General features: G+C 36.6%; 1 protein-coding gene across 1 annotated transcript in view; it reads right to left on the bottom strand.

Moving 5' to 3' along the window:
• The window catches only part of Dnah3 (dynein heavy chain 3, axonemal), a 367,976-nt gene that overhangs the window by 237,986 nt on the left and 104,707 nt on the right, over positions 1-25,283 (bottom strand). Inside the window, exons 19-23 of the mRNA XM_069827040.1 lie at positions 20,385-20,562; positions 13,277-13,539; positions 8,375-8,576; positions 7,244-7,447; positions 1,409-1,523 (exon numbers count right to left, since the gene is read on the bottom strand). Of these exons, the coding sequence (XP_069683141.1) occupies positions 1,409-1,523; positions 7,244-7,447; positions 8,375-8,576; positions 13,277-13,539; positions 20,385-20,562 (962 nt within the window). The remainder of the gene's footprint in view (positions 1-1,408; positions 1,524-7,243; positions 7,448-8,374; positions 8,577-13,276; positions 13,540-20,384; positions 20,563-25,283) is intronic.

The raw sequence follows: 25,283 nt of genomic DNA, 5'->3' as shown, positions 1-25,283 counted from the left end.
CAGATAACGTAAAAATAACAACAAAGAAACAAAAAATAAATAAATAAATCATGGAGCTTAACATTACAAAAATATTTAAAGTTAAGGGCTATAATACATTGGGTTGGTGCATAAGTTCGTAGCATTTTTGTTTCGCGTGTTGGTACTCCGGTTGCTATGGGTTTATTTATCGATTGGCATTTTTTATTTGAAGTTCAATTGTTGTGCTTGAGTTTACATATTGAAGTTTTCATTTTCGCAAATAGTGACTGGAGCCGTGGACGCTAGAAAATGGAGTGTCAAATGGAGAAAGTGGAACATTTCCGACACATTCTTCTTTTTGAATTCAATAGAGGGGCGAAAGCAACAAGAAACATTTGCGCCATGTATGAGGAGAGAGCACGGCAAGAAAATAGTTTCCTCGTTTTAAGGAGGGTCATTTTGACATTAGTGACACTCCACGTTCTGGAAGACCTTAAGGGTATGATCAAGACCATTTAAACATATTAATCCACAATGGTCCACGCCAGTGTACCCGAGAACTGGCAAATGTGATGAACTGTGACCATTCCACCATCGTGCAACATTTGCATTCAGGGCAAGGTTAAAAAATTAGGTGTATGGGTACTGCATGCTCTAAGCCAAAACCACAAAAATAAGCAGGTGGCCATATGTGCATCTTTGCTTACTCGTCATCGATTGGCTTGTGAACAACATTGAACATTCCTATCCAATATCGTTACTGGTGACGAGAAATGGTGTCTTTATACTAACATAAGGAAAAGAAAGGAATGGTTGAGCCCGAACAAAAAGCAACTCCCCGTACAAAGGCCAGCATGCATCCACAAAGGATAATGTTATGCATCTGGTGGAACTGCGAGGGTTACGAATTGCTTCCCCAAGGTATAACCATCACTGCCAACATTTATTGGCACCAAATGAAATGTCTTGCACACGCAATCCAAGAAAAACGACCAACAAGACTGTGTGAAGTGATGCTACTCCACGATAACTCCCACCCACACTCTGCTAACCTGACACAAAACACTATCCAGGAGTTGGGTTGGAAAGTCATTCCGCACCCACCTTATTCACCTGATCTAGCGCCCTCAGATTTTTATCTTTTCTGCTTTCTATTGAACAACCTTCAAGGAACTTCCTTTCCAGATGAAAATGTGCTCCGAATATGGCTTGACGACTTCTTTAACTCAAAACCACGCGATTTCTACAGACGTGGAATCTAAAAACTACTCCAGCATTGGCAGACTATTGTAAATAGCAAAGAAGAATATATTATTGATGATTAACTCCTCTCTTATGTGTATCTGATGTGTTTAATAAACTTATGAAAAATCGTTATGGAATTATGCACCAACCTAATAAAATAAATAATTTTAATGACAATTTTAGTACATAATGATATAATTACCATGTACATCAATAACAATTAGTGCACAGATGGTAATTCGAGCACCAGGAGATAGTTTCCCTCTTACTAACTCCACCATTTCATCAATTTGATCATTGGATTTTTGAAGGTAGTCCTGCAAGAGAATACAGCTGTATACTCTGTAAAGAATATTTAATGTATGTCTCTCTTTTTACGTAAGAAAATAACATTAAGTGCGATTCTATAAATGTTATAACAGAAGTCATAAGCACATTAATATAATTAAACATACATTTTACTTCTCGACCAAATCACAGTCCAAATCTATGTACTTTTCTTTTTCGCGTTTTCCATTATTGTTAGTACTTTATTTCAGTGGATCTAGCTGTCTTCAACAGTCCCAACGAGTAGGACATTCCTTTTTTTCTCCCTTTATATGTGAAAAAGAAGATAGATCTAATCCTCTAAACATTGTAATCTCTATATTTCACTGACAACAGAAAAAGTTCAATGCATCCGCATCTTGATTAATCTATCATTGCTCTATCTCACTCTAAAGAATAAAGTTAACGTGAAATATCTTCTTTGATTAGTTCTTGATAAAGAACTCTACTTCACAGAAAAAATATATGAATGTTTTTTAATTTCTTATTACAGTATACAGAAAAAAATATTACAATGATGTAAAAATTCTATTTCAAGATTTTCACGGAAATACAAATTTTCATGCCAAAAAAGTATTTTTGGTAGTGCTGCCTGTCCGTCTGTCTCTGTAAACAGTGATCTGTGCTAAAATATTAATCAAGTTTTGTTGATATTTAGTATTTACAAGCAGTGGCTGTTCTGGGGAAAATATTTTGTTTGAGCTTCAGCTTGTACTTTCACACTATCAAACCCATCAGTATCAATGTTATCATAAACACGGACTGTTTTTGCTTTGTCCTTGGGTAGAACTTTAATAAGAATTTAACCATCATTCTCTATGCACTGCAAAACATGTGACTAGGCTATATCACAGAATAATCTTAAATTTCAGGGAGGGGGGGGGGGCAAGGGAATCTCACATTTTTGGATGGGTCTAGGCACACCCAGGCCACCTGCTGAAACTGAATGAGTTAAATCGATCAGAAACTATTCACATGAAATACAATCTTTTTCTTAAAAATATTACAGAATTGTGGTTTGCTAAAAAGTGATCCTAACAATGTCTTCATTTCTCATTTATATTAAATAAAGTGATAATTGAAATTGTATAGACAGTTTGTCCCCAGAAACATTTGTTAGAAAAATTATTTTTTTTTTTATCCAATGGCGGGCACTTGGCCTTGCTACATTTACCTCCCAACACCAAAGCTGTAGTCATTTACGTTGCCATAGACATTACCCTTAGTACTCGAGGAGAGGAGAAGTATATACCACTTCATGATGATGAATAGAGTAATGGTGGAAGTTCAATGGGAGGAACAGGAATATCCCACGATAAGTTATCACAAAGCACAATCTTTGTCCACTAAAAATTCTACTTGGATCCACCATGATATGAACCCGGGTCACCAGCATGGAAGGCTGATGCTCTAGCAATTTCCTAATGGTCTTATGATTTGCATAATTTTAACTTCAATTGAAAAGTTCTGGTGGGGGGGAAATAGATTTTAAAATATCTAAATAAGTTTATTTGCGAAGTTAATGCAACTGTAACCATTACAGAAATAGAGCACAAAAAAAGTTACATTCTTCTGCTAAAAAATGGTAATTTTATTATCTACAGAATTATACCAATAATTGACAACTTCTTTAAACAACAATTTAAAAATTTAAAGCTGTCAGTGCCGAATATTCAGAGCATGCTCTGTTATTCTTAAAAAGACACGCTCTATAATTCAAATTATTATTATTATTATTATTATTATTATTATTATTATTATTATTATTATTATTATTATTATTATTATTATGACTTCGAAATTAGTCAGCCCCTTATTTCACATGTAAATTATGTAACGTAAAAAACAAGTTTCATATATCTCATCGTGGATGTAGCATAGACCAGCTTCCCAAGGCACACCTTGGGCAATGACTCTGTTGGAAAATTGGTCTACACAAATGATTGCATATGGGCGAATAACAAACACTCAAGCACTCAACATTAGTTAAAATATCTATCACGTAGTAAAGTAATGTTTAATTGAATTTGACAAATTAAACTTTAGTAACTCAATTGCTTTTATTTTCAGTTCTTTTAATAGTTTTTATATACACAAAAATTGAAGGGTGCAATGAAAGAATGTGCTTTATCCACTTAAAAAAAAAGAGTTATGCATGTTGTGTGGAGTAGGATTCCATGTAGTTTAATCCTATGAATGAAACACTGTGATAATGTGAACAGTCTAAGTGCTATGACAGATTTTAGATTTGGCATACTGGTAAAAGAAAATAATATCCTAAAGACTGACTTTAAATTGCTCTCCTGAACAATTTGTTAAAGTGGACATAGTTCGCACTTTCTCTATACTCTTCATTTAATGTCAGCTGAATCCAATGATATTTTAGAACTCTCCAATAATAATGGATCTTGCACGAAAATATATTTAATGTTGGTAACTATTATTTATGTTTTAAGTGTTAAACAACCCTATTACATAAAGATTAATGTGTTTATTCCTTTAACTGACATGTTTTATCCAACATCTAAGGTAGAAATTACAAAACACACATTTTCATTTCACTTTAACATTCTTTTACTGTAATAAATAACAACAATATGTTTTGTGATAACATCTGCTAAATCACCAAATCTATTTCATTCCATTAGCTTGTATTTTTATAGCTCTCATAAAGGATAACTCGATTACAGTCATGTGATAGGGTGACACAAAATTACTGATTGTGTATTTTGTGACCTGGTGAAGTGTAAGAGAAGGCCCTATGACCTTAATTCCGCCAGTATAAATAAATAACACTAGTCTGCGATGAAATTCCTGCCTCCAAAGTTTTAATGTTTTTAGGGTATTTTTAGCATGCTGAAATCAAATTCAAAGCCAAAAAGTTCCTATCACGTACCATTTTTTTGTTATTTTAATTTTCTTATAATATATTACGACAATATATTGTAATTATTTAAACTGTAATACTTTAACATATGTAGGTTTAGTATGTTAGGATATGAAAAGAAAATGTATTCAACATATTTTTAAGGTGTTTATATTGAAAACCAAGGACACCGGATGTTTCTTAGCAGATAGGGGGTGCAAGCAGATAAGGAAGTTAGGGCGAAATAACGTGCAACCTTGCCATTATTTTTATTTGTGAAAGATAGAAATGTCAGCCACTCCTTGGTGAGAGACTGAACTCAACACGTCTAGTTTCTCTCACATTTCATTAGTCTGCGTTTCATCTCGAAACGAAACGAAATCAGTTTGAAGCTTTATTGTGAAAGTTTTAGTTCAATAAGAAAGTATTTACATGTTGCATCGAGGATGTCTAAATAATCCAGACCACTTTCGTTATATAACTTATGTAGAATATACACATTGCCTTAGCAGAGGTGTAATATTACAGATTTTGTGAAAAAGTCATACCATGCCTATTTTAGAATCAAACTTGGAGACCAAAGTAAAGCTTTGGCACCACACAAAGTATGTAGAGTATGCACTGAAGAGCTTCGTCATTTGATCAATTGGAGAAGACCGTTGCTATCTTTTAGAGTACCTATGGTCTGGAGAGAGCAGTTGAACCATAGTAATGACTGCTACTTCTGTTCATGTGATGTGAAGGGGTACGATTCTAAACATAAAAATTAAATCATGTATTCAGTTGTTTGGTCAGCCATTTTACCTGTGCCTAATGTACCAATCCCTGTGCGACCAGAAAATCTTAAACAAACATCATTCTATTGGTACTGACAACGTGAAATAGGTTTTAAATACTTTCTCTCCCAAGATGATAATCTTATATACTGCAGTAATGTGAAAGAATTTATGTTAAAACTTGGACTTCCAAACTATGACCTAAGTGAATGGAGACTATTCATTGATGCTTCCAAGCGAAGTTTAAAGGATTTTCTCCTTCATAACGGAAACATTTTTGGTTCAGTGCCTGTTGCCTATTCAGTGATCCTCAAAAATTCATACACAAATTTGCAACTGCTGTTATTGCGACTAGACTATAGGAACACAAGTGGCAAGTTTGTGATGATTTCAAAGTTCTTACTATGTTGCTGGGTCAAAAATCTGGTTTTACAAAATTTCCATGCATTCTTTGCATGTGGGATAGTAGGGCACGAGTTGATCATTGGACTATGAAAGACTGACCACCTCGACAAAATTTGGAAGTCGGTTGTAAGAATGTTGTGCGCCAAAGCCTTGTGAGTTCTTCTAAAGTGCTGCTTTCTCTCCACATGAAGCTTGGCTTAACGAAACAGCTTGTAAAAGCTTTAAATACGGAAGGAGGCTGTTTTAAGTACATATGTGAGAAATTTCCACTACTATCTGAAGCAAACTGAAAGAAGATATATATTTAATGAACATGTCTGGTGCAGCATTTAAAAACAGTATGGATGAAAAAGAGAAATCAGCATGGATGTTGTTTTGTGAAGTTGTTTTAAAATTTCTTGGCAACAAGGAGCCTAATCACCGAAACATTGTGGCTAACATGCTTGAAGCATACAAGGAATTTGATTGTAACATGAGTATCAAAATTTTCTGTTTTCTCAGCTAGATTATTTCGCCGAAAATCTAGGATTTTTCAGCTAAGAGTAAGATGAACGATTTCACAAGGATCTGCAGGAATTCGAAAGAAGGTTCCAGGGACGCGGGAACATCAGTATGCTTGGTGATTATTGTTGGATGTTAAAGCGTGAAATACCTGAAGAGAAACATAAAAGAAAGAGGAACAGGAGGACTTTCTCAACTAAGAAACAAGTGGTGTAATTTTTTGTGTGATACATTGTGCTAATTCATACATACAATAGTGAAGTAAACAAGACAAAACAAAGCAAGAACACTCTATTGACATGTATGAACAACCATACACATAATTTCAGCAAGTTGTGTCTTTTAAATATTGTTTTTGAATTTGAAATAAAAAGCGAAATGAAAAAGTTTGTGATGAAATTCACGTAGTTATAAAATACATTTAAAGTGATTTTGCAAAGAAACCTGACGTGATAGAAGCAAACGGATTGAAAATTCGGATTCAGCACATCGACATTATATAAAATCACATTACTTAGTTTAGGCAACAAACACAAAGTTGAAATTCGCAGGCTAGTGTAATTATTAGTTTATATCTTGAGGAAGAAGGCAAGAAGATAAAAACTCCATCTATATGTAGGCCTACTTAGCAGCATGCTTTCTCTTCAAGAAATTCAGTCACATGGCAGAAAAGAAAATATTCAAAATAAAATGTTCTACTTATGCTAAAAAGAGTTCTGATAGCGTGATATTATATTGCCAATTGTTGAGAGAATGAACCGAACCATTTTGCAATTGCAATGTATCTATGCTATCTATTAGTACTTCTCTTACATCCTAAAATAGATTGTGAAAAACAATTTCTAAAATAAATGGTTTTTGAAGCCATTTAGAAATAATTTTACATTTACGTTTTTTAAATTATTTATGCGTATTTTTACACATAATGTGGAAAATCTTTTCTTTTACTCATCAAGTCTCAATCCTGGTAAGATTAAAAATAACTGGTTAAGAGTTAGTACTTATATAATAATAAATATAATGTAATGAGAAAGTGTGTGTCATCTTCACGACACCTATTTTAATGAGTAAAATTACAAGTAATCATTTTCTATTTAAGTATACTAACTCCCTTATAAGTGTAAAGTACATAAGGACTCTATAAGTGATGTAGCTGACTTACTGGTAGCTTTTTATTCTCCATTGCTTCTGAAACTTCAGAGGTCCAATGAATACAGTTTCCACAGATGACAACTTGGCCTGGCCAATCCAGTACCCACTTGCTGCGTGGTGTAGTAAAATAATTTTGAACGGCCATCATACAAGAATCTTTCACAGATTGTATCATTTGTTGTTCCACTTGTGATAGCCACTTTTCAACCATGCCCTTCACATGATAAATCATCTATTAAATATAGCATTTGTAAGCTTTATTCACACTGGTAAAGATTTTCATGGATTTATCTACTAAACACTTTAATGCTATTGCCATAATGTTATCAGTTACATTTACATTTCAATAATTTTAATTATGAAAGTCTGAAAACTGAAAACTGTACACAGTAGACTGTGTTATAAAATTTGTTACCTTCTGGTTAAAATTTTGTTAAAGTATGAAAACAACAGTTCTGGTTTTCTTGTTGAATGACCAATCAGTCAATCGATTGATTGATTAATTAATTAATCAATCAAACAAACAATCACCACTCAAACAGGAGGCAGTTGGCCTCATTCACTATGACTCTCTAGAAACTCCTGTTTTTAGCTGTGTTTTAATGATCTCGTATTAAGTGGAAAAAAGGAGTCAATGAAATTCCATGCTTTTTAAAGAAAGAACTCTACTTTAGACCAATTGTAGCATTCCCTATTCGGTAATGCCAGGGTTTGCAGTTTGCGTGAGTATGCTTTGTCTCACAACATTTAGCATCCAACAATGGCACTTGCCTGTACACTAACCATCTAAAATGGCTATTCAACCAGCAGCATGCTAATGATAATGAGACATGAATGATATAAAGTTTAAATGCTATCCAATACGGATTATGATTTATTACAAAGCATACAGTAAATGATACAGGTCTCCGATGATAAATAATATATTAAAATATTCTAAATGAATATTTTTGTTCCAAGAAGAAGCTCAAAAATGTTGTAATCACTAAAACTGGAATATGGATAATGACAAAACTTAAAAATGTTAGCAAGTTATGATGTTCCTTACTAGAAATTCTGGTGGACAGACAGATTGTTACGAAAATGTTACAACTATTATTAAATGATGCAGGAAAAGATATTTCATGACTGGCTGACGTGCCTTTGAATCGGCAGGGACAATTTGTCCACTTAATGGTACAACTTCTTTTTCAGCTGAAATCATTCCTGTGATAACTTCTTCTTCAGTAAATTGCAAAAGGTTTATTCCTTCGAAACATTTCTTCAAAAATGGTTGTACACGTAATGGTTCCTTTGTTTCTGACAAGATTTCCAGGAGTTCATCATTGGACAAGAAAAAGAACCTGTAAACAAAGTACTGAATAGTTCCAGGTTTACAGATGTAGTATCTACATTACTTTTATCTTATATTTATTACGTGTACTTAGAAAATAATTGCAACTGATATATCTGATTTCACTAAATGTAAATAACATATAGGCCTACTTCTTCAGTTCATTTGTATACATATTTTCACTGCAAAAACAAGAAAATCGTTAAAACTATGACAAAAAACGCAAATATGTTTATATGAGCATTAAATCATAACCGTAATATCAATGTGCTTAAGTAGTTGGGATAGTAGGTGGTGGGATATGATGGTAGGGACTGGATTAATCTTACTCAGGACAGGGACCGATGGCAGGCTTATGTGAGGGTGGCAATGAACCTATGGGTTCTTTAAAAGCCATAAGTAAGTAAGTAGTTCACGTAAAATATTTTCAAAAACTAATTTTTAAATTCACTAATTAAAATTGATGCCTCTGCCATGACACTTGTTTATAGTTTTGCATCACTAAGAATGCTAAAAACGTATATCTCTTTAATCCATTCAACCACATTTTCTACTGCTTGTTTGTTCCTTAACCCTTAAATTCGCAAAGTATCCTATAAGATACAACAGGTTAATAGGCTATATGCTATAATTTTAATAAAACAATAGAAAAGAATTGGAGGAAAATTAAAATTTCACAATACTTCTTTTGAATTTTATTCAGCTTCCTCCAAATGAAGGCTGCCTAGAAGACAAAGCTTACCAAAAAATTGTTGTACATATAAAAATTGTACAACGTATAAAATATGGACATTGTGATAGTTGTTTTCTTTACAGACCAATTTAATAAACTAGTGTGAGAAATGAAGTTTTACTAATTTGTTGTTGTTGTTTTCTACGTGTTAAGCCCACATGTTGGGCTTTTGTCGGAAAGGAGAGTTATTGCGTAACAACAGGCATCATAGAGTCCGTGGAGCTATCGCCTGTCTTCTTCGGAACAAGGATTGGGAAGTTCATGAAGAGGTCCACTGGATTTCTGGAGACAACTCTCACAGAAGAGCGGATATAATAGCAATAAACAGACAACAACAAAAGGCTATTATCATAGATCCAACTATATGCATGGAGAGAGATCTAAACCAAGCTCATCAGGTTGATCAGGAAAAGAGGGCCATTTATGAACCTTGTATTCCCTACCTTAGTGCCAAGTATAACATCCCTCTCTTCAATTGGTCAGTGACAGGTTTATTTTTTGGTGCTCGGAGTTCTTTACCAAAATTTACATGTCATTTTTAAAACAATTATTAATATCATCTTTTGAAATTCAAAAAATCATCTCGCAAATTCTCAAAGATTCCCTGCAGATTATACAATTTCATTTATACCACTCAGAAGGCCTTAATTAAGGATATGCTAATTTTAAATAAAATCTTTTTTTATCAGTATAATTTAGTCATCTTCTAAGATTTTATTTCACAATTGATAATCAATGGTGCTTAATTATTACACTTTATTTTTATAACACTATTCATATTTAATTAATTGTATTTGTTTGCTATTCATTTCCGGATACTCGTGGTCATCCTTGATTAAGGCTGGATGAGTTTTTCTCTCTCTCTCAGGCATTTGACAATAAAGTCATTTGACCTCTTGCACCCCAATATTTTTCAAAGATATTATCATGACCAGCCACTGAAGCACAGATTTTGAGGTGTTCCGAATCCATTTCTTGGTTTGAGTTGCACAATGGGCAATTAGGGGACTGATATATTCCAATTCTATGCAGGTGTTTGGCCAAACAATCATGGCCTGTTGCCAATCTAAATGCAGCTACAGACGATTTTCGTGGTAAATCGGGAATTAACTGTGGATTTTGATGCAGAGAGTTCCATTTTTTCCCTTGGGATTGAGTTATCAAATTTTGTTTGTTGAAGTCTAAGTATGTAGATTTAATAAATCTCTTCACAGAGTAATACGTAGATTTAGTAACAGGTCTGTAAGTAGCAGTGCTGCCCTTCTTTGCTAAAGCATCCGCATTCTCATTTCCCAGGATTCCACAATGGAATGGTATCCATTGGAATACAATTCTTTTATTGAGTGATATTAATTGAGAGAGCATTTTAGTTATTTCTGCTGTTTGAGATGAAGGTGTGTGTTTAGAGACAATTGATAGAATAGCTGCTTTGGAGTCTGACAATATAACTGCATTCTTAAATTTATTGATGTGGCATAGAAAATTCCTGAGACTTTCACTTATTGCAATGATTTCTCCATCAAAACTTGTTGTTCCATACCCAAGAGATCTATAAAGTGAGAAGAGACAGCACGTAACACCTGTACCGGCACCTTGTTCTCTGGAGATCAAGGATCCGTCAGTATATAAATGAAGCCAGTTTTGTGGAGGGTACCTAATATTAATTGTCTCTAAAGACAATTGTTTTAGTATTTCAGTGTTTACTTCTGATTTTAGTATTTCTTCTGTTAAATTTAGATTATATTCCATATTTAATAGAGTTAAAGGGTTTGGTTTAATTTGTAGGTTTTCTTTTAAATTCGGGATATTGATTTTCTGTTTTAATTCTTGAACAATGGATATGAAACTTTTTTGAGTTTTCAATCTACAGAGAGGACTGTATGAATGCCAATTGTTTCCTGGTAATCCAATAAGTTTTTCATACTGAATCAGTGCTTTTTCTTCTATTGTCATTTTGATGCTGTTAATATTAGTGAGGAATCTCATAGAATCTACTGGAGTTGTTTTAATTCCACCAGTAATGAGTCTGAGAGCTTGGTTTTGAACATATTCTATTTCGTTTATGAAAGGTGAAGTAATTAAAATTTCTCCGCAGAATGTCAGCACTGGCTGTATAAACATTTTGTATGTAGTGTTCAAAGTATTCCTAGAGCATCCCCATTTCTTTCCTGCTAGTCTTTTTAGAAGGGAGAATCTTTTACGAGCTTTCTCAGAAATGTATTTCAAATGGTTGCTCCATGTTAACTTACAATCGAAAATAACTCCAAGATATTTGGATGCATAAGTCCTAGGAAGGTGTTGGCCATTGTATTGGATATTGAATTCTCTTTCTTTTTTACCAAGTGAAAATATTTGGTAGTTACTTTTGCTTAAATTGAGTGTCATCAAATTTGATGTATTCCATTCATGTAGTTGATTTAGAGCTTTAAGAGCAGAATTTTGAATTTTGTCTCTATGTCTGTAAGATCCGGAAGTCCACAAAACTATATCACCTGCAAATAGTGCTGTTTTCATGTTTGATTCCTCTAATAGGGAGGGTAAGTCATTTATATAAATATTGAATAAAGTTGTGCTGAGGACAGCGCCCTGAGGTAGACCTCGATATGTTTGTCTGTAATTAGAAAGTGAGTTATTGAATTTAGTGGCAATGAATCTTTGACTAAGGAATTCTGATATCCATCTAAACATATTGCTGGAGATACCTAATTTCTGGAGTTTTAGTAATAATTTATTTCTCCAAACAGAGTCATATGCTAACTGAAAGTCAATAAATATTGCCAAGGTATCTTCTTTCTTGTTAAAACTATCTTTTATTTCTTGGCTGAGACGTATGACTTGTTCATTAGTAGAGTGTAGTTGTCGAAAGCGGCTTGTCTTGGTGATAAAATATTTTGGGATTCTAAATACCAAGTTAATCTGTTGGAGATCATGGACTTCATAGTTTTTGCTATCTTGCTTAACAGTGCTATGGGTCGATAACTATTAACATCATGAGCAGGTTTCCCTTTTATGTGAATTGGTACAATGATTGCTTTTTTCCAAGCTGCAGGAATTGAGGTGTTCCATGATAAATTGAAAATGGATAAAAGTACAGACTTGGCTTTTTCCCCCAGATGTTTAAAAAATTCGGAATGAATGTTGTCGGGGCCAGGAGATTTATTGGTTTTTAAATTTTGTATAGCTATATTTAATTCTTTGGAAGTAAAATTTTGATGAAATATTTCAGGTTTTGTACTAGTAATATTGTTTTTATTATTTTTATGTAATTCTCTTTTCATAAATTTGTCAGTTTTTTTGATATTGGGATGTAATCTGGTGAGAGTTTGAGTAGTGTTTATTAAATGCGTTTGCTATATCTCTACTATCTGTTAGTGTTTTGTTATTATGAATAATACGTTGGCTAGTATTTTCCTGTGTATTGAAAATATTCTTCAGAAATTTATATGTTTTAGTGCTATCGGTTCTGTAATTAATATTTTCAATAAATTTATTAAAACTGTTCTTTTTTGCTGTTATGATTGCATTTTTAAGAATGGCAGTTTTCTTCCTCCAATCTTGAGTATCTTCTGGTGTTTTGCTATATTCTGCTTTGGTTCTTGCTTTATCTCTATCTTGTCTACAGAAAAGAAGATCCCCCTACTTTCATTCATTATTCTGGTTCTGGTACAAATCCAGACTTATTACTAGTAACATCAGATATCCATCACGAAACCAAGAAAAAAATAATTGAAGACCCTGAATCTGGCCATAGAGTTTTACTAATTTAAGGGTTAAGATTCTCAAGATAGATCCTAGATTTCTGTTATTGTATTGAAACAAAAACTTTTCGAGATATAGTGTGGCAGTGGCGGTGGTGGTGATGACAGCGGCAGTGGCAGTGGCGGTGGTGGTGATAACAGGAGTGGAAACTACAGTTATAATTTTAACAATGATTCAATGATTGTTGATGAAAACACACAGTTACAGAAGCAACATACCTTGGGAAAAATAGTCTCTTTTTCTCCAAATAATCATTTAGACCTTTTTGGATTTCATCTAGTAAGGAATTATTTTCCCTTAGTAAATCAAGCATATTTGGATAATCAGTTGCAGCAATAACATGGCTATCTGCTTTCGTGTTGAGCATAATGTCTTTCCATGTCTTGTCCACTTTACGGAACTTCCTAGACTCTTCGGGCATTTGGCGCATTATATCTTCAGAACTGAAGATAGGTTCCAAATAAAGCCATGTGGCTTGACACTGGAAGGAATTGCGTATAAATCATGGTAAAATGTAATTTTTTGTGAATCCTTAACATAAAGTAGATTGATATAGAAGTGTTTTGCATATCTTACAAGAGACATGTCTGATTTTCTCAGCTCAGTAACAGACTAATATTCGTAATGAGCTAACACGTAATGACAATGAGTGTAGCACCAATTAATGCAGATGGCGAGTAAGTACATAATAAATGACTAGAATGTTGAATTCCGGAATTATTCGGAAATAGAAGTAAAAAAATTAATTGGTAAACTATTTTACTTTTTTCTTTTTGACGTGATAATGTCTTGTAATTCGGTCACCTGGTAGGGTGTAGGCTAGAAAAGTTGGTGTAACGAAATTCGGTAGGAGTTTGAAGCATTTATATGATAGGAAGTTCCGATGGAGGCACTCTCAGTACACGTGTTTTCCAGTTTAGATGCATTAAACGACATTCATTTGTTAAACCTATTTTCTCGGGCGAATAGTGATATTTAATCAGAAGTTTTGGCGTGGGTGTTGAGAGCATGTAAACAAATTTTAGTGGAAAATTAGCATAACATTGCATTACAATGTCGGATTCACCTAAGTCGAAATAGAGGAAATATGCTCATATCGATAGAGCAGATCAAGAAACTCAGTAAAAGTCTGCTATGAGTGGGGCTGAATGGACCACAAAATACAGAAAATACCAGAAAGCTGAGCAGGCATAGGCAGCTCAGCTCTATTGCTCTATTACTCACATGTTCAACGATTATATATCCAAATGGCGTGATCAACAGAGAAGATCTCACAGCGAATCAAAAAAAGTGACACAGGAACGTCAGAAAGCTGTGCGTGCAGAAGCAAGCATGGCCACCGTATATAATAAACGTGTATTTTGAGAAGCTAGCTGATGTTTGACGTTATCACACCAAAAAGTCCACGGCTGTGTCGACACAGCCTACACATTTTTTCTGTCTGTCTTGTATATAATTTTATTTTAGACAATGGAAGGAATTTTATTCACATTCAGTAATTGAGCATCTACATACAATAATGGGGTAAGTAGATACTTATTACATGCATACTTACCTCGTTATTGCATGTGAACAATTATTAAATTTAACAACATATTGTAGAGACTAAATTTTACATTTTTTAAGTAAGAAATTACAATTTATTCGAAGCTGTCACAAAAGAAAAGAAAGATACAAAATAATAATTTTGTCAATAGTATACTCGTAATTCGGAATATTTTCTTTTCAACTTTGTTCCTTATATAAATGATGATGATGATGATGATGATGACGATGATGATGACGATGATGATGATGACAGTCGTTTACAGAATTAATTGTATAGTAATTGTGGTGTTTGGTCAGAACATTGTAACTCCAAAAAGCTGTTTTGAGATACAAGCATTTTTATTTTCACTTTTCCTTTAAAAATCAGAATTCTAGTTTACATGCAAATGTGAATAGAAAAACCATGGATTACAGTACTGTTTAATTATATGCACACGCAATGCTTTTCTATAGCTTCTAAGTAGCCTACCAGTAAGTGCAAATAGCAGGAAATGGCCATTTTGGAGTTAAGCCTATCATGTTCTGACCAACCACCATAAAAATATGCATCCAATTAAAAAAACTCCAGCAGTTGTAAAGTCTACATTTATATCGTTTGTTGTTATTGTTTAGTCAACTGTTCGAAGACAGGTTGCAATCTCATAAGTGACGTCAACAAGGAATGACTGATGAGGCAACCAAGTCATGAGATAGTGGGGTAGGGTGACCAGTTCCTTTCCCTCTCCATTGCATACATCGCTGACTAGTAAGACTTCAGACATACACAAAGAATTGTTCTTCCGCTGACATATATCGTCAAGTGAGATATACTGCCTGATAATATATGTACATATCAGCCTCAAACTTAGAGGTAAATCATCTTATTAAGATTTTCAGTGTAATTTTTCTACTCCGACAAGTATTTGTACAACAAATTTATTTTCAATATTTCTGTCTTTACTTATCATTAGGTGGATACAGTAAAATCCCTCGTAACCTGCACCCAAATAACCGGCAATACCAAAAAACAACAGCACTTTTGGCTATGCCAGAAAAAAAGTTTAAATCTGCCACATTGGCACAGTCTGGGCCTTCAGTTTTGCCACAATAGGAAGTTCGCACGAACTTTCATTTTCAGTGAATATTCGAACCCAAAATTAGTTATTTGTGCTGTGCAATGTATTGTGACAGCCACATCGAGACTCGATCATGCGTCCCGCAAAGAACAGGGTGTGCGAGACGACGGACGTAAGGGGAACGTCTGCATGCAGAGAGGGCAAGGGGAGGTGCACTGCGGCGCTAGGCAAAGGGGGACGCAAAGCTGCTGGTGCTTCGCTATGCGAGGTGAAATGGGGGACGAAACTTCCCGAACAGAATCGTCCAGGAAGAAGCAGCGAGAACAGAAGTCTGTAGAAGTAGAAATTTCGAGCATCGTAGTTTCTGGAAAGTGTGGTTTAACTAATAAATACAGGACGCAAGGAGAACAGAGTTCAGTTTTTGGTCAGCAAGCCAGTCAGTCCTGTGTAGCAGTGAAGCCAGCTTCGAGACCGGACTTCGACTTGAGTGTGTCCGCAACTGTGGGAGCGTCCTGGCCAGTGCGGCGTATCCGGAGCCTTTGGTTCGAGTGCAGTGGACCGTAGTCGGGGGACCTGAGTTCGAAGTTCAGTGGACTGACTCTTGCAAGTCCTGGGTTCGATATTCTGTGAACTTGAGTGACTGAGCTAGAAGAATTAGCCAAGGCAAACGAACTGTGAACTGAGAACTGACAGTTTTTTGTGTTGTAAATAGTGCTTTGTGAACATTAGTTGAGATTAGCAGTATATTGTTGTTCTCAATAATCCAAGTGAATTGTCATTGTCATCTGTGGCGTGCAATAACGAATACTGTGTTGCTGTGTGGAGTGGAAATCCCATTGTTGACGGGAGTGTTTAAATTAAATTATAGAAAGTGATTATTGTTGAAACAATAAAAGTTACATTATTGTTTGAATTAAGAGTTACAATTGGTGTCGGAAGCAAGATATTATCGACATAATGGAGAACCTACAGCAGAACCTGCAAGCCATCACGGAAATGAAAGCAGAAATGAACAAACATATCAGTAAGGTGAAGAACGATATTAGTGAGGTGAAGAACGACATAAGTGAAGTGAAAGCAGATATGAAAAGTGACATAAGTGAAGTGAAAACGGAGATTAAAAGTGACGTCACTATGCAAATCGGTAGCGTTTCGGCCAAAGTAGATGGAATTGTTACCATCGTGAAAGACGAACTTAAAGCCGATTTTGACAACCTAAACAAGAATTCTGCAACTATAAACGAGACAGTAGTCGAATTGAGACAGGATGTAGACCATTTCGACATCAAAATTCGCGATCTCGAGCATCGTCAAGAGCAGACGAGTGAGTTGCTGGATAAAAATGCTGAGGAAAACAACCACATACTCACGTTAATGGATTAACATGCTAAAGAAAACATGCACGTACTCGCGTTAATGGACCAACATGCTGAAGAAAACAAGCACATCCTCGCGTTGGTGGATCGCCAGGCTAGAGAACATAAACAGGTAGTTGCTGAGGAGGTTCGATGGGCCATGCAAGAAGCAGCAACAGATTTGAGGACTCCATATAGTAGCCCTGAGGAACCATCACCTTCAGCCAGACATTGCAACGTCAAGACGCGGAAGTTCGACGGTACGACGTCTTGGGCGATATTCCATCGCCAGTTCGAGGCTATCACAGAGCACAATGGATGGACGCCAGCAGAGAAAACTACTCAGCTGCTGGCAGCGCTTCAGAGACAAGCGTCGAAGATTCTTCACAGTGTTCCAGAAGACGGGACAGCCGCTGAGATAATGGCGGCCCTGGGGGGACGTTATGGTGACCATCAACTTGCAGCAGCGTTTAGGACCCAACTGAAGACGAGGGTCCAACAGTCAGGCGAGTCCGTGCAAGAATTTGCGATGGTGGTGGAACAACTGGCCTATAAGGCCTATCACCTAACTTCGTCGCTGGAGAGGCAGCCTACACTTTCGGCAGCGGAGTTCGAGACCCTGAGATCAGACAACAGCTACTCTTGGCCGAGCATCGCACCATCAACGAAGCTTTGGCGGCAGCCCTCAGGATGGAGGCGGCCAAGTCGGCAGCGGGAGTCTCAACACCGCACTGGATCAGGAGCGTCACAGCAGCCGGTGCTGGGGGACGCCAACCGAAGCCACCTAAGCGGCGGAGACGAGGAGCGCCCACCTGCTGGTCCTGCGGCAGACCGGGACACCTAAGGAGGGACTGCGACTGATCTGGCCACAGGCAGGAGAGAGAGGTGGCTGACACCGAGAGTAGCCAACAGTCACCTGAGCAATGGGGACGACGGGTGCTCACCTGCTGGTCCTGCGGTCAACCTGGGCACTTGTGGAGGAATTGCGACCGACCTGGCTACAGTCAGGAGAGAGAGGGGGCCGATGCTAGGAGGAGCACGTCAGCACCGTCATCACCGTCCCCTCGGCTCGTCCTGAAACCGGTAAACAGAAGATGCGACGTTGGGCTGATTGCTGAAGGACGGATAAAAGGCCGTCCAAGCAGAGTACTGGTGGACACCGGGGCGATGCTCACTATCGTCAGACCAGACGTAGTGCGTGGCCTAAATGGGAGGACGCTGCTGCGCCGATACGAGCTACATACTGCTTCAGGCGAGAGCTTGCCCATCCAGAGAGAGGTCTTCCTGAATCTGACCTTGGGGAAGAGGAAGCTGGAGATGTGGGTGTTCGTCGCCAACATCACCAAAGACGTCGTCCTGGGACTCGACGCCATGCGGTTACTCGATGCGATTGTGGACGTCTGGCGCTATATACTCCGTCTTGGTCAGGATGAAGTGTTCCTGATGGACACCGAAGACCAACCCATGGCCAGCGAGTTCTCCTTGGAGGGCCAAGTGGGAGAACAAGATGGTGCCCATGCAGTACGAGTAATCACCGCCCAGCCAAGACCAGGATGGGACGACACCACATTAAGGTGGGAGCAGCTGGAGGACCCAAACATTGGACCGACTAGCGGCCTACCAAGGGACTGTCCGGAACGGCCAGCCATAAGCAGGGAGCAATGTGATAATCACGTCGAGACTCGATCACGCGTCCCGCAGAGGGCGGGGCGCGCGTGAAGACGGACGTAAGGAGAACATCTAAAATGCAGAGAGGGCAAGGGGAGATGCACTGCGGCGCGAGGCAAAGGGGGACACAAAGCTGCTGGTACTTCGCTGTGCGAGGTGAAGGGGGGGACGAAACTTCCCGAACAGAATCGTCCAGGAAGAAGCAGCGAGAACAGAAGTCTGTAGAAGTAGAAATTTCGCGCATCGTAATTTCTGGAAAGTGTGGTTTAACTAATAAATACAGGACGCGAGGAGAAGAGAGTTCAGTTTTTGGTCAGCAAGCCAGTCAGTCCTGTGTAGCAGTGAAGCCAGCTTCGAGACCGGACTTTGACTTGAGTGTGTCCGCAACTGTGGGAGCGTCCTGGCCAGTGCGGCATATCCGGAGCCTTTGGTTCGAGTGCAGTGGACCATAGTCGGGGGACCTGAGTTCGAAGTTCAGTGGACTGACTCTTGCAAGTCCTGGGTTCGATATTCTGTGAACTTGAGTGACTGAGCTAGAAGAACTAGCCAAGGCAAACAAACTGTGAACTGAGAACTGACAATTTTTTGTGTTGTAAATAGTGCTTTGTGAACATTAGTTGAGATTAGCAGTACATTGTTGTTCTCAATAATCCAAGTGAATTGTCATTGTCGTCTGTGGAGTGCGATAATGAATACTGTGTTGCTGTGTGGAGTGGAAATCCCATTGTTGTCGGGAGTGTTTAAATTCAATTATAGAAAGTGATTATTGTTGAAACAATAAAAGTTACATTATTGTCTGAATTAAGAGTTACAGTATAAAGAAAAGTCACACAGTTTTTATGTTTATTAAATTATGTTCGAGCAGTCAGTGTTGCCATATTAGGAAGTTTGCACGAACTTCAGTTTCCAGTGAATATTCAAACCTAAAATTAGTGTATTATTTGTGATGTGTGATGTATTTTAATAAGGAAAATCCACACAGTCTTTATGTTTATTTAGTTACGGTATGTTCGGGCCATCAGTGTTGCCACATTAGGAATTTTGCACGAACTTCAATTTTCATTGAATATTCGAACCTAAAAGTGTAGTGTATTATTTATGTTGTGTTATGTGTTTTAATAAGAAAATTCACACAGTTTTCATGTTTATTCAGTTATGAGCATGTAATAGAGAAATAAAATTCACATGGCTGCAGTTTCAACATTTGGCACTATGAAATAAGAACTTTTTTTTTTGTATATACCAGTATTTATTCAATTATCCGGCAAAATCTCGTACCGGTATCCGGATAAGAGGGATTCTACTGTACTTTAATGTTACACCTTATTATAGCTTACATTTCTATATTCTACTATATTCTATATTACTCCAAATATAGAAATGTATAAGATGTAACATTAATGTATTCAACTAATGATAAGTAAACACGGGAATATTGAAAACAAATCGTATTAAGAGATTAAATACTTCACTTTCTCTTCTATTAATAAGTGACCTATATACTGCTTCTTTAGGAAACAGGATACCAATTCTGCACTAGGCTTAAAAATCAAACTAGCACATAACATCGAATAATGCTTAAAATAGCGCGTGCACACACACATATTTTCTCTTGAAACTGAAAAACTGAAATCCAAAGAATTGTTTAAATACTGACCTATGTTTCAATTCATCAACAAGATACCATATTTAATATTCACCTCTAACCAGGCATCAAGTATATCTTGCATTGATATCAACTTCGACTCCCAAGCCTGCATTTCAGATTCAAAAGCCTTGACATATGGAGAACCACGCATTGTCTGTGCTTTAAGAATATTATCATCCAGCATCATTTGTATATCATCTACTGATGTGAGAATTTCCACACCTGAATCTCTGCAAAAAAATAAATATCCGATATAAATTAATAATTATGTACACATTTTCTAGTTGGCCTACTGATATATTTACCAGTGGCGATTCTCCATTGAAGCATTTGAATTGTCAAGTCACTATATTTTAGAAAAAAAAAGTTTTCCCCAATAATTTAATTCATTATTGTTTTTATAAATATTAGCTGGCATTCCATTTTTTTTGCTGCTAGTCAAAACATTACTGGTACCATTAACACTCTCATTTGTGGAATCTCTCTGTGAGCACAGTACTTTGAACCGCAGTGAAATCAGTTCTTGATACGACTCATGTAAACCAGTTATGAATGATTCAAGTCGTCTTGTGTTGGGGTGGTTCTATTGTTGAGGGGCGAGAGAAATGAGACAATGCCGCATTGCCATAGCAACGAACACAATACAGGCAGAGTGTTTATTTCGTGTCAAACAATGTTGCCAACTTTGCGGAATTTTCGCTAGATTTAACGGATTTTAATGCTTGTCAGCAGGGAAAAAAATGCCATGTAGGAAATAAGTGGGTTCTTTTTAGTTTTGTCAAAGGTTCTCAACGGATTTTTTCACAACACATATGTCCTACAAATATTTTATACTAATGTCACTGCCATAGAAATGTAACTTTGCAACCCTCTCCTTTAGCTCACTTAAGTGATAACATTTTACAATGTTACAACAAAGTTATCGAATATTATTTTGAAATATATCGATTCTTAAAAGGCTAGAAGATACTAAAGTCTGGGTCCAGATACACTTCGAAAGTCATGTACAAGTACATCATCTGTTAGAAGACATATTATTTCAGTTTGAATATATATTTAAACTTGTGGAACAATACTAAGGTAGTGCTGCTGTTATGGTTGGACACTTAAATGGTCTCCAAAATTAAAGATGTTCCTCAAGCTTTGCCTGTTCATTGGTTATCACACAGAATTCAACTAGCTTTGCGACAGAGTTTTAACAGGATTAAAAAGTCCATATATTTTTCGCAAACATAAATGGTATCTATATAGTATTAGTTTTCCTTTGCCTTTGTGGCCAATGGATGCATATTCTTCATTCAAAGATCAGAAGACACATACCCTCAGCAACAGACATGAGGTGGTCATCACTTTTGCTGACCCTAAAAGTAATTGTCGAATAATTGGAGTGGAATTATTCGTGTTTTTAAACTTACTTACTTATGGCTTTTAGAGAACCCGGAAAAAACATAATGAAAACTGCAATCCAGCTTCTATTCGTCAAGCTGAAGGATTATTAACCTGTGTGGAGTTACTGGTCTCCTATCAGGCGCCTCCCCAGGTGGTGGATTGGGGAACGCTCATCAGATATGGCGGGTACTGGGGAAATAAAATACCCAGAGCGAACCAAAACCAGTGCTGCTGCCTTGCAGCGAGTAGTTGGTTCTGCAAAGGCTAGGGGAAGAAAACCCTGATCAAAAATCACCTGGTCCTCCAGGTTGGGGGTTTAGACGTGATGCTGACAACCTCACTCTAGTAAAAAATTTTACCGTTGAGAAGCCTAAAAAATTTAGCCGGATTGATTTAAGGAAACGACCCTGCAAACGGAAAATGGACATGTGTATGGCTACTTGGAAGAAGTTTATACCGAACTAGAGCATTAAGAACTTTTGGAAGTGAAACTTGGACCCTACCTGAACGAGCAATAACTATCTTAAACACTTGGGAAAGGAAAATTTTAAGACAAATTTATGGTCCTGTTTATGATAAGGGAGTTTGGAGAATCAGGACTAATTCTGAATTACAAGTATTATATAAGGATACAAATATTGTCACTGACATAAAAATCAGAAGGTTGGAGTGGCTGGACCACATCATCAGGATGGACAACAATAGAATTCCTAAAATACTACTAGAGTGAAACCAAGTGGCAAAAGAAGAGTTGGTAGGCCCAAATTACGATGGCTGGATGATGTCCAAGATGATCTTGTCAAGGCAGGAATTAGGAGATGGAGGCAGAGAGCGTTGGATAGAGAGGATTGGGCGAAGATTCTTAAGGAGGTCAAGGCTAAACTAAAAGGGCTGTAGGACCACAGATGATGATGATGAGATGATGATGATGATGATGATGATGATGATGATGATGAAGGGTTATTAAACAAATTTAGTAATGACTTTAAGTTTGCTTTCTTGCCTCTTGTATTCAAAGAAATATCTGAGTTGACACATATATTGTTTAACGTATTGCAGAAAAGAAATCATTAGACTTTAACTTTTGCATAAACATGACTCAAAATACGGGAAGGACGTTAAGTAACAACAGGAATAAAGAATTATTGGAGCAATTTTGTTGAAAGTAGGTACTCCGTCAGTAAAGCAGAACAAATCAGAAGAAGAATACTTTCAAACCTTAAAACTCGTATTCTCTGAGGTACTGCATAATGTGTTGTTGGAAATTAATGAGCGCTTCAATGATATTGAAAGACTCATGTTTTTAAATATTGCAATTTCCTGCATATTCCAAGACATTCTCTAATAATGCTTCGGATAATATGAAACTATACTAAAGGTAAAAAGGTAAAGGTATCCCCATAACATGCCATAAAGGCATTTGGGCGGCTTGGAGGTAGAGCCCCATGCTTTCCATGACCTCGGCACTAGAATGAAGTGGTGTGGTCGGCACCATGCTCTGACCGCCTTTTACCCCCGGGAAAGATCCAGTACTCAATTTTATAGGAGACTGAGTGAACCTCAGGGCCATTCTGAAAGTTTGGCAACGAGAAAAAATCCTGTCACCACCTGGGATCGAACCCCAGACCTTCCAGTCCGTAGCCAGCTGCTCTACCAACTGAGCTACCCGGTCGCCTTTGAAACTATACTATTCAAAGTATATCCCGGAAGCAGAAACACTAAAAAATGAACTTGATTAATTAATGACACATTTAGAAATATGAACAATAAAACTTTAATGAGACCTCTCAAAGAAAGCAGTATGGATGAGGTGTTCGCAGAAGTGTACAAAGTTTTCAGCTTAATCTTTACAATTCCATTGTCTAGTGGTTCTGAAGAGAAAGGTTTTTCCTGTTTAAAGATTAAAACGCATCTTAGAAATAGTTTATGCAACAGCAGGTTGACTTCGCCAACCTTAATTTCCATCCATAAGCAAATCCTCTGTGAATTAATGAAAACTAATCCCTCCTACGAAGACATCATGGATGTCTAAGTTAAAATTAACACAAAAAATGATCTGATTAACAAACAATGAGGTGGGATGTAATTTTAATTGTAATAATTAAAGTCTCGGTATTATTGTTACCAGTGGCACTAATCAAGCATGTTCGGTAATTTAACAACAGGTTGCGGTTTAGAGTGAAACTTACTCATTTTGAGAGACAATATTCGTTTTCTTAGTAAGTCACCTCTTCATTCAATCTAGAGCCGCCACTGATATTTACGTTTTGCTAATATTTGATGATCTCTTTATACCTCCAAAACCTAGTTTTTGTGTATTATTTAATAAAATGAGAAGGCTAACTTAGAAATAAAAACTATAGGTGACTTCATATAATGCATGTGACCCAAACCACCATTCGATCATGTGTTATAATAAAATTATACCCATTATTAAGGAATTTTAGGTTTGATAAACTTGGTAGAGAACTCGATAAAATAGATTTTCGAATTCCATATATGCACAAATCTCGTTTCATGCAGTCAAGTTTCGTTGAGAATTGAAACGGAAATTTATTGGAAATGTATGAACATTCAAACAAAGCACTTCATCACTCGTTCTCTGTCTCTCTCTCTTCTACCCTTTTTCTCTTTCGTCCCTTTCGCCTTCATATCCTTTGCTTCTAATCTTCTTTATAACTTTTAGCAGGAGACGAAGTAGTTTACTGCTATATAGTAGAGCTTTCAAAAGTTCATGGCCTATATAGAAATAAAACTAAAACTATTTTGAAGCAATCTTACTGTTTAACATAATCTCCCCTAGATTAACACACTTGGTCCAACAGTGCTGCAATGCTTTTAATCCTCCATATAACAGATTCTTCAAAGTCTGCAAAAAAATCTTCTACTGCTGCTGTGATAACTTCTTTACCTGACTAAAATTTCTTTCCAGCCAAGTAAGTTTTGAGTTTCGGGAAAAGGAAAAACTTAGAGGGTGCAGATCTGGTTGTTTTTACTGGCAATTCACTACCAGGAGAGTCATTTTATACACTTTAGGTCATGTTTAAATAGGGCTGCCCATTTTTTCACAGTTCAAAACGAAGGAGCCGATTCCCCTAATGTTGTATATAAGTCTGCTTTGATTTCTATTAGACTCATCCCCTTTCTTACGAAATATTTGATGATGGAACAATGCTCGATGTTTTGCAATCTCTTCGGTGCACTAATATAGAAATTCAACTATACAAAACGTATTCAGCAGATTATTAAAATTTTTTGTGCATGATCTAACGAGAGATAAATGCTAACAATGGTGGGATTATTGACGTGATTCCAATGTCATCTACACTGCTCAAAAAAAGTTTTGCGCCACTACAATTTCTTTTTAATTGTTATTGATATGCGATCACTTTAAAATAAATATAAATATAAGATGTTATCTCGAGACAAATGAGTACCGGTATCTGTTATTCAATTGTTTCAATATTGCACACTTTATTGATTGAGAACAAAGTCAATTAACAGACATCAGTCGCTTTCTCATCGAAAACGTGATTTTAAGCAGATTTTGAGTTAAATTAAC

Source organism: Periplaneta americana, chromosome 1 (genome assembly GCF_040183065.1).
Source record: "Periplaneta americana isolate PAMFEO1 chromosome 1, P.americana_PAMFEO1_priV1, whole genome shotgun sequence".
In the NCBI taxonomy this organism is placed as follows: domain Eukaryota; kingdom Metazoa; phylum Arthropoda; class Insecta; order Blattodea; family Blattidae; genus Periplaneta; species Periplaneta americana.
The sequence above is the reverse complement of the archived record's forward strand: the minus strand, read 5'-3'. Positions and strand labels throughout refer to the sequence as shown.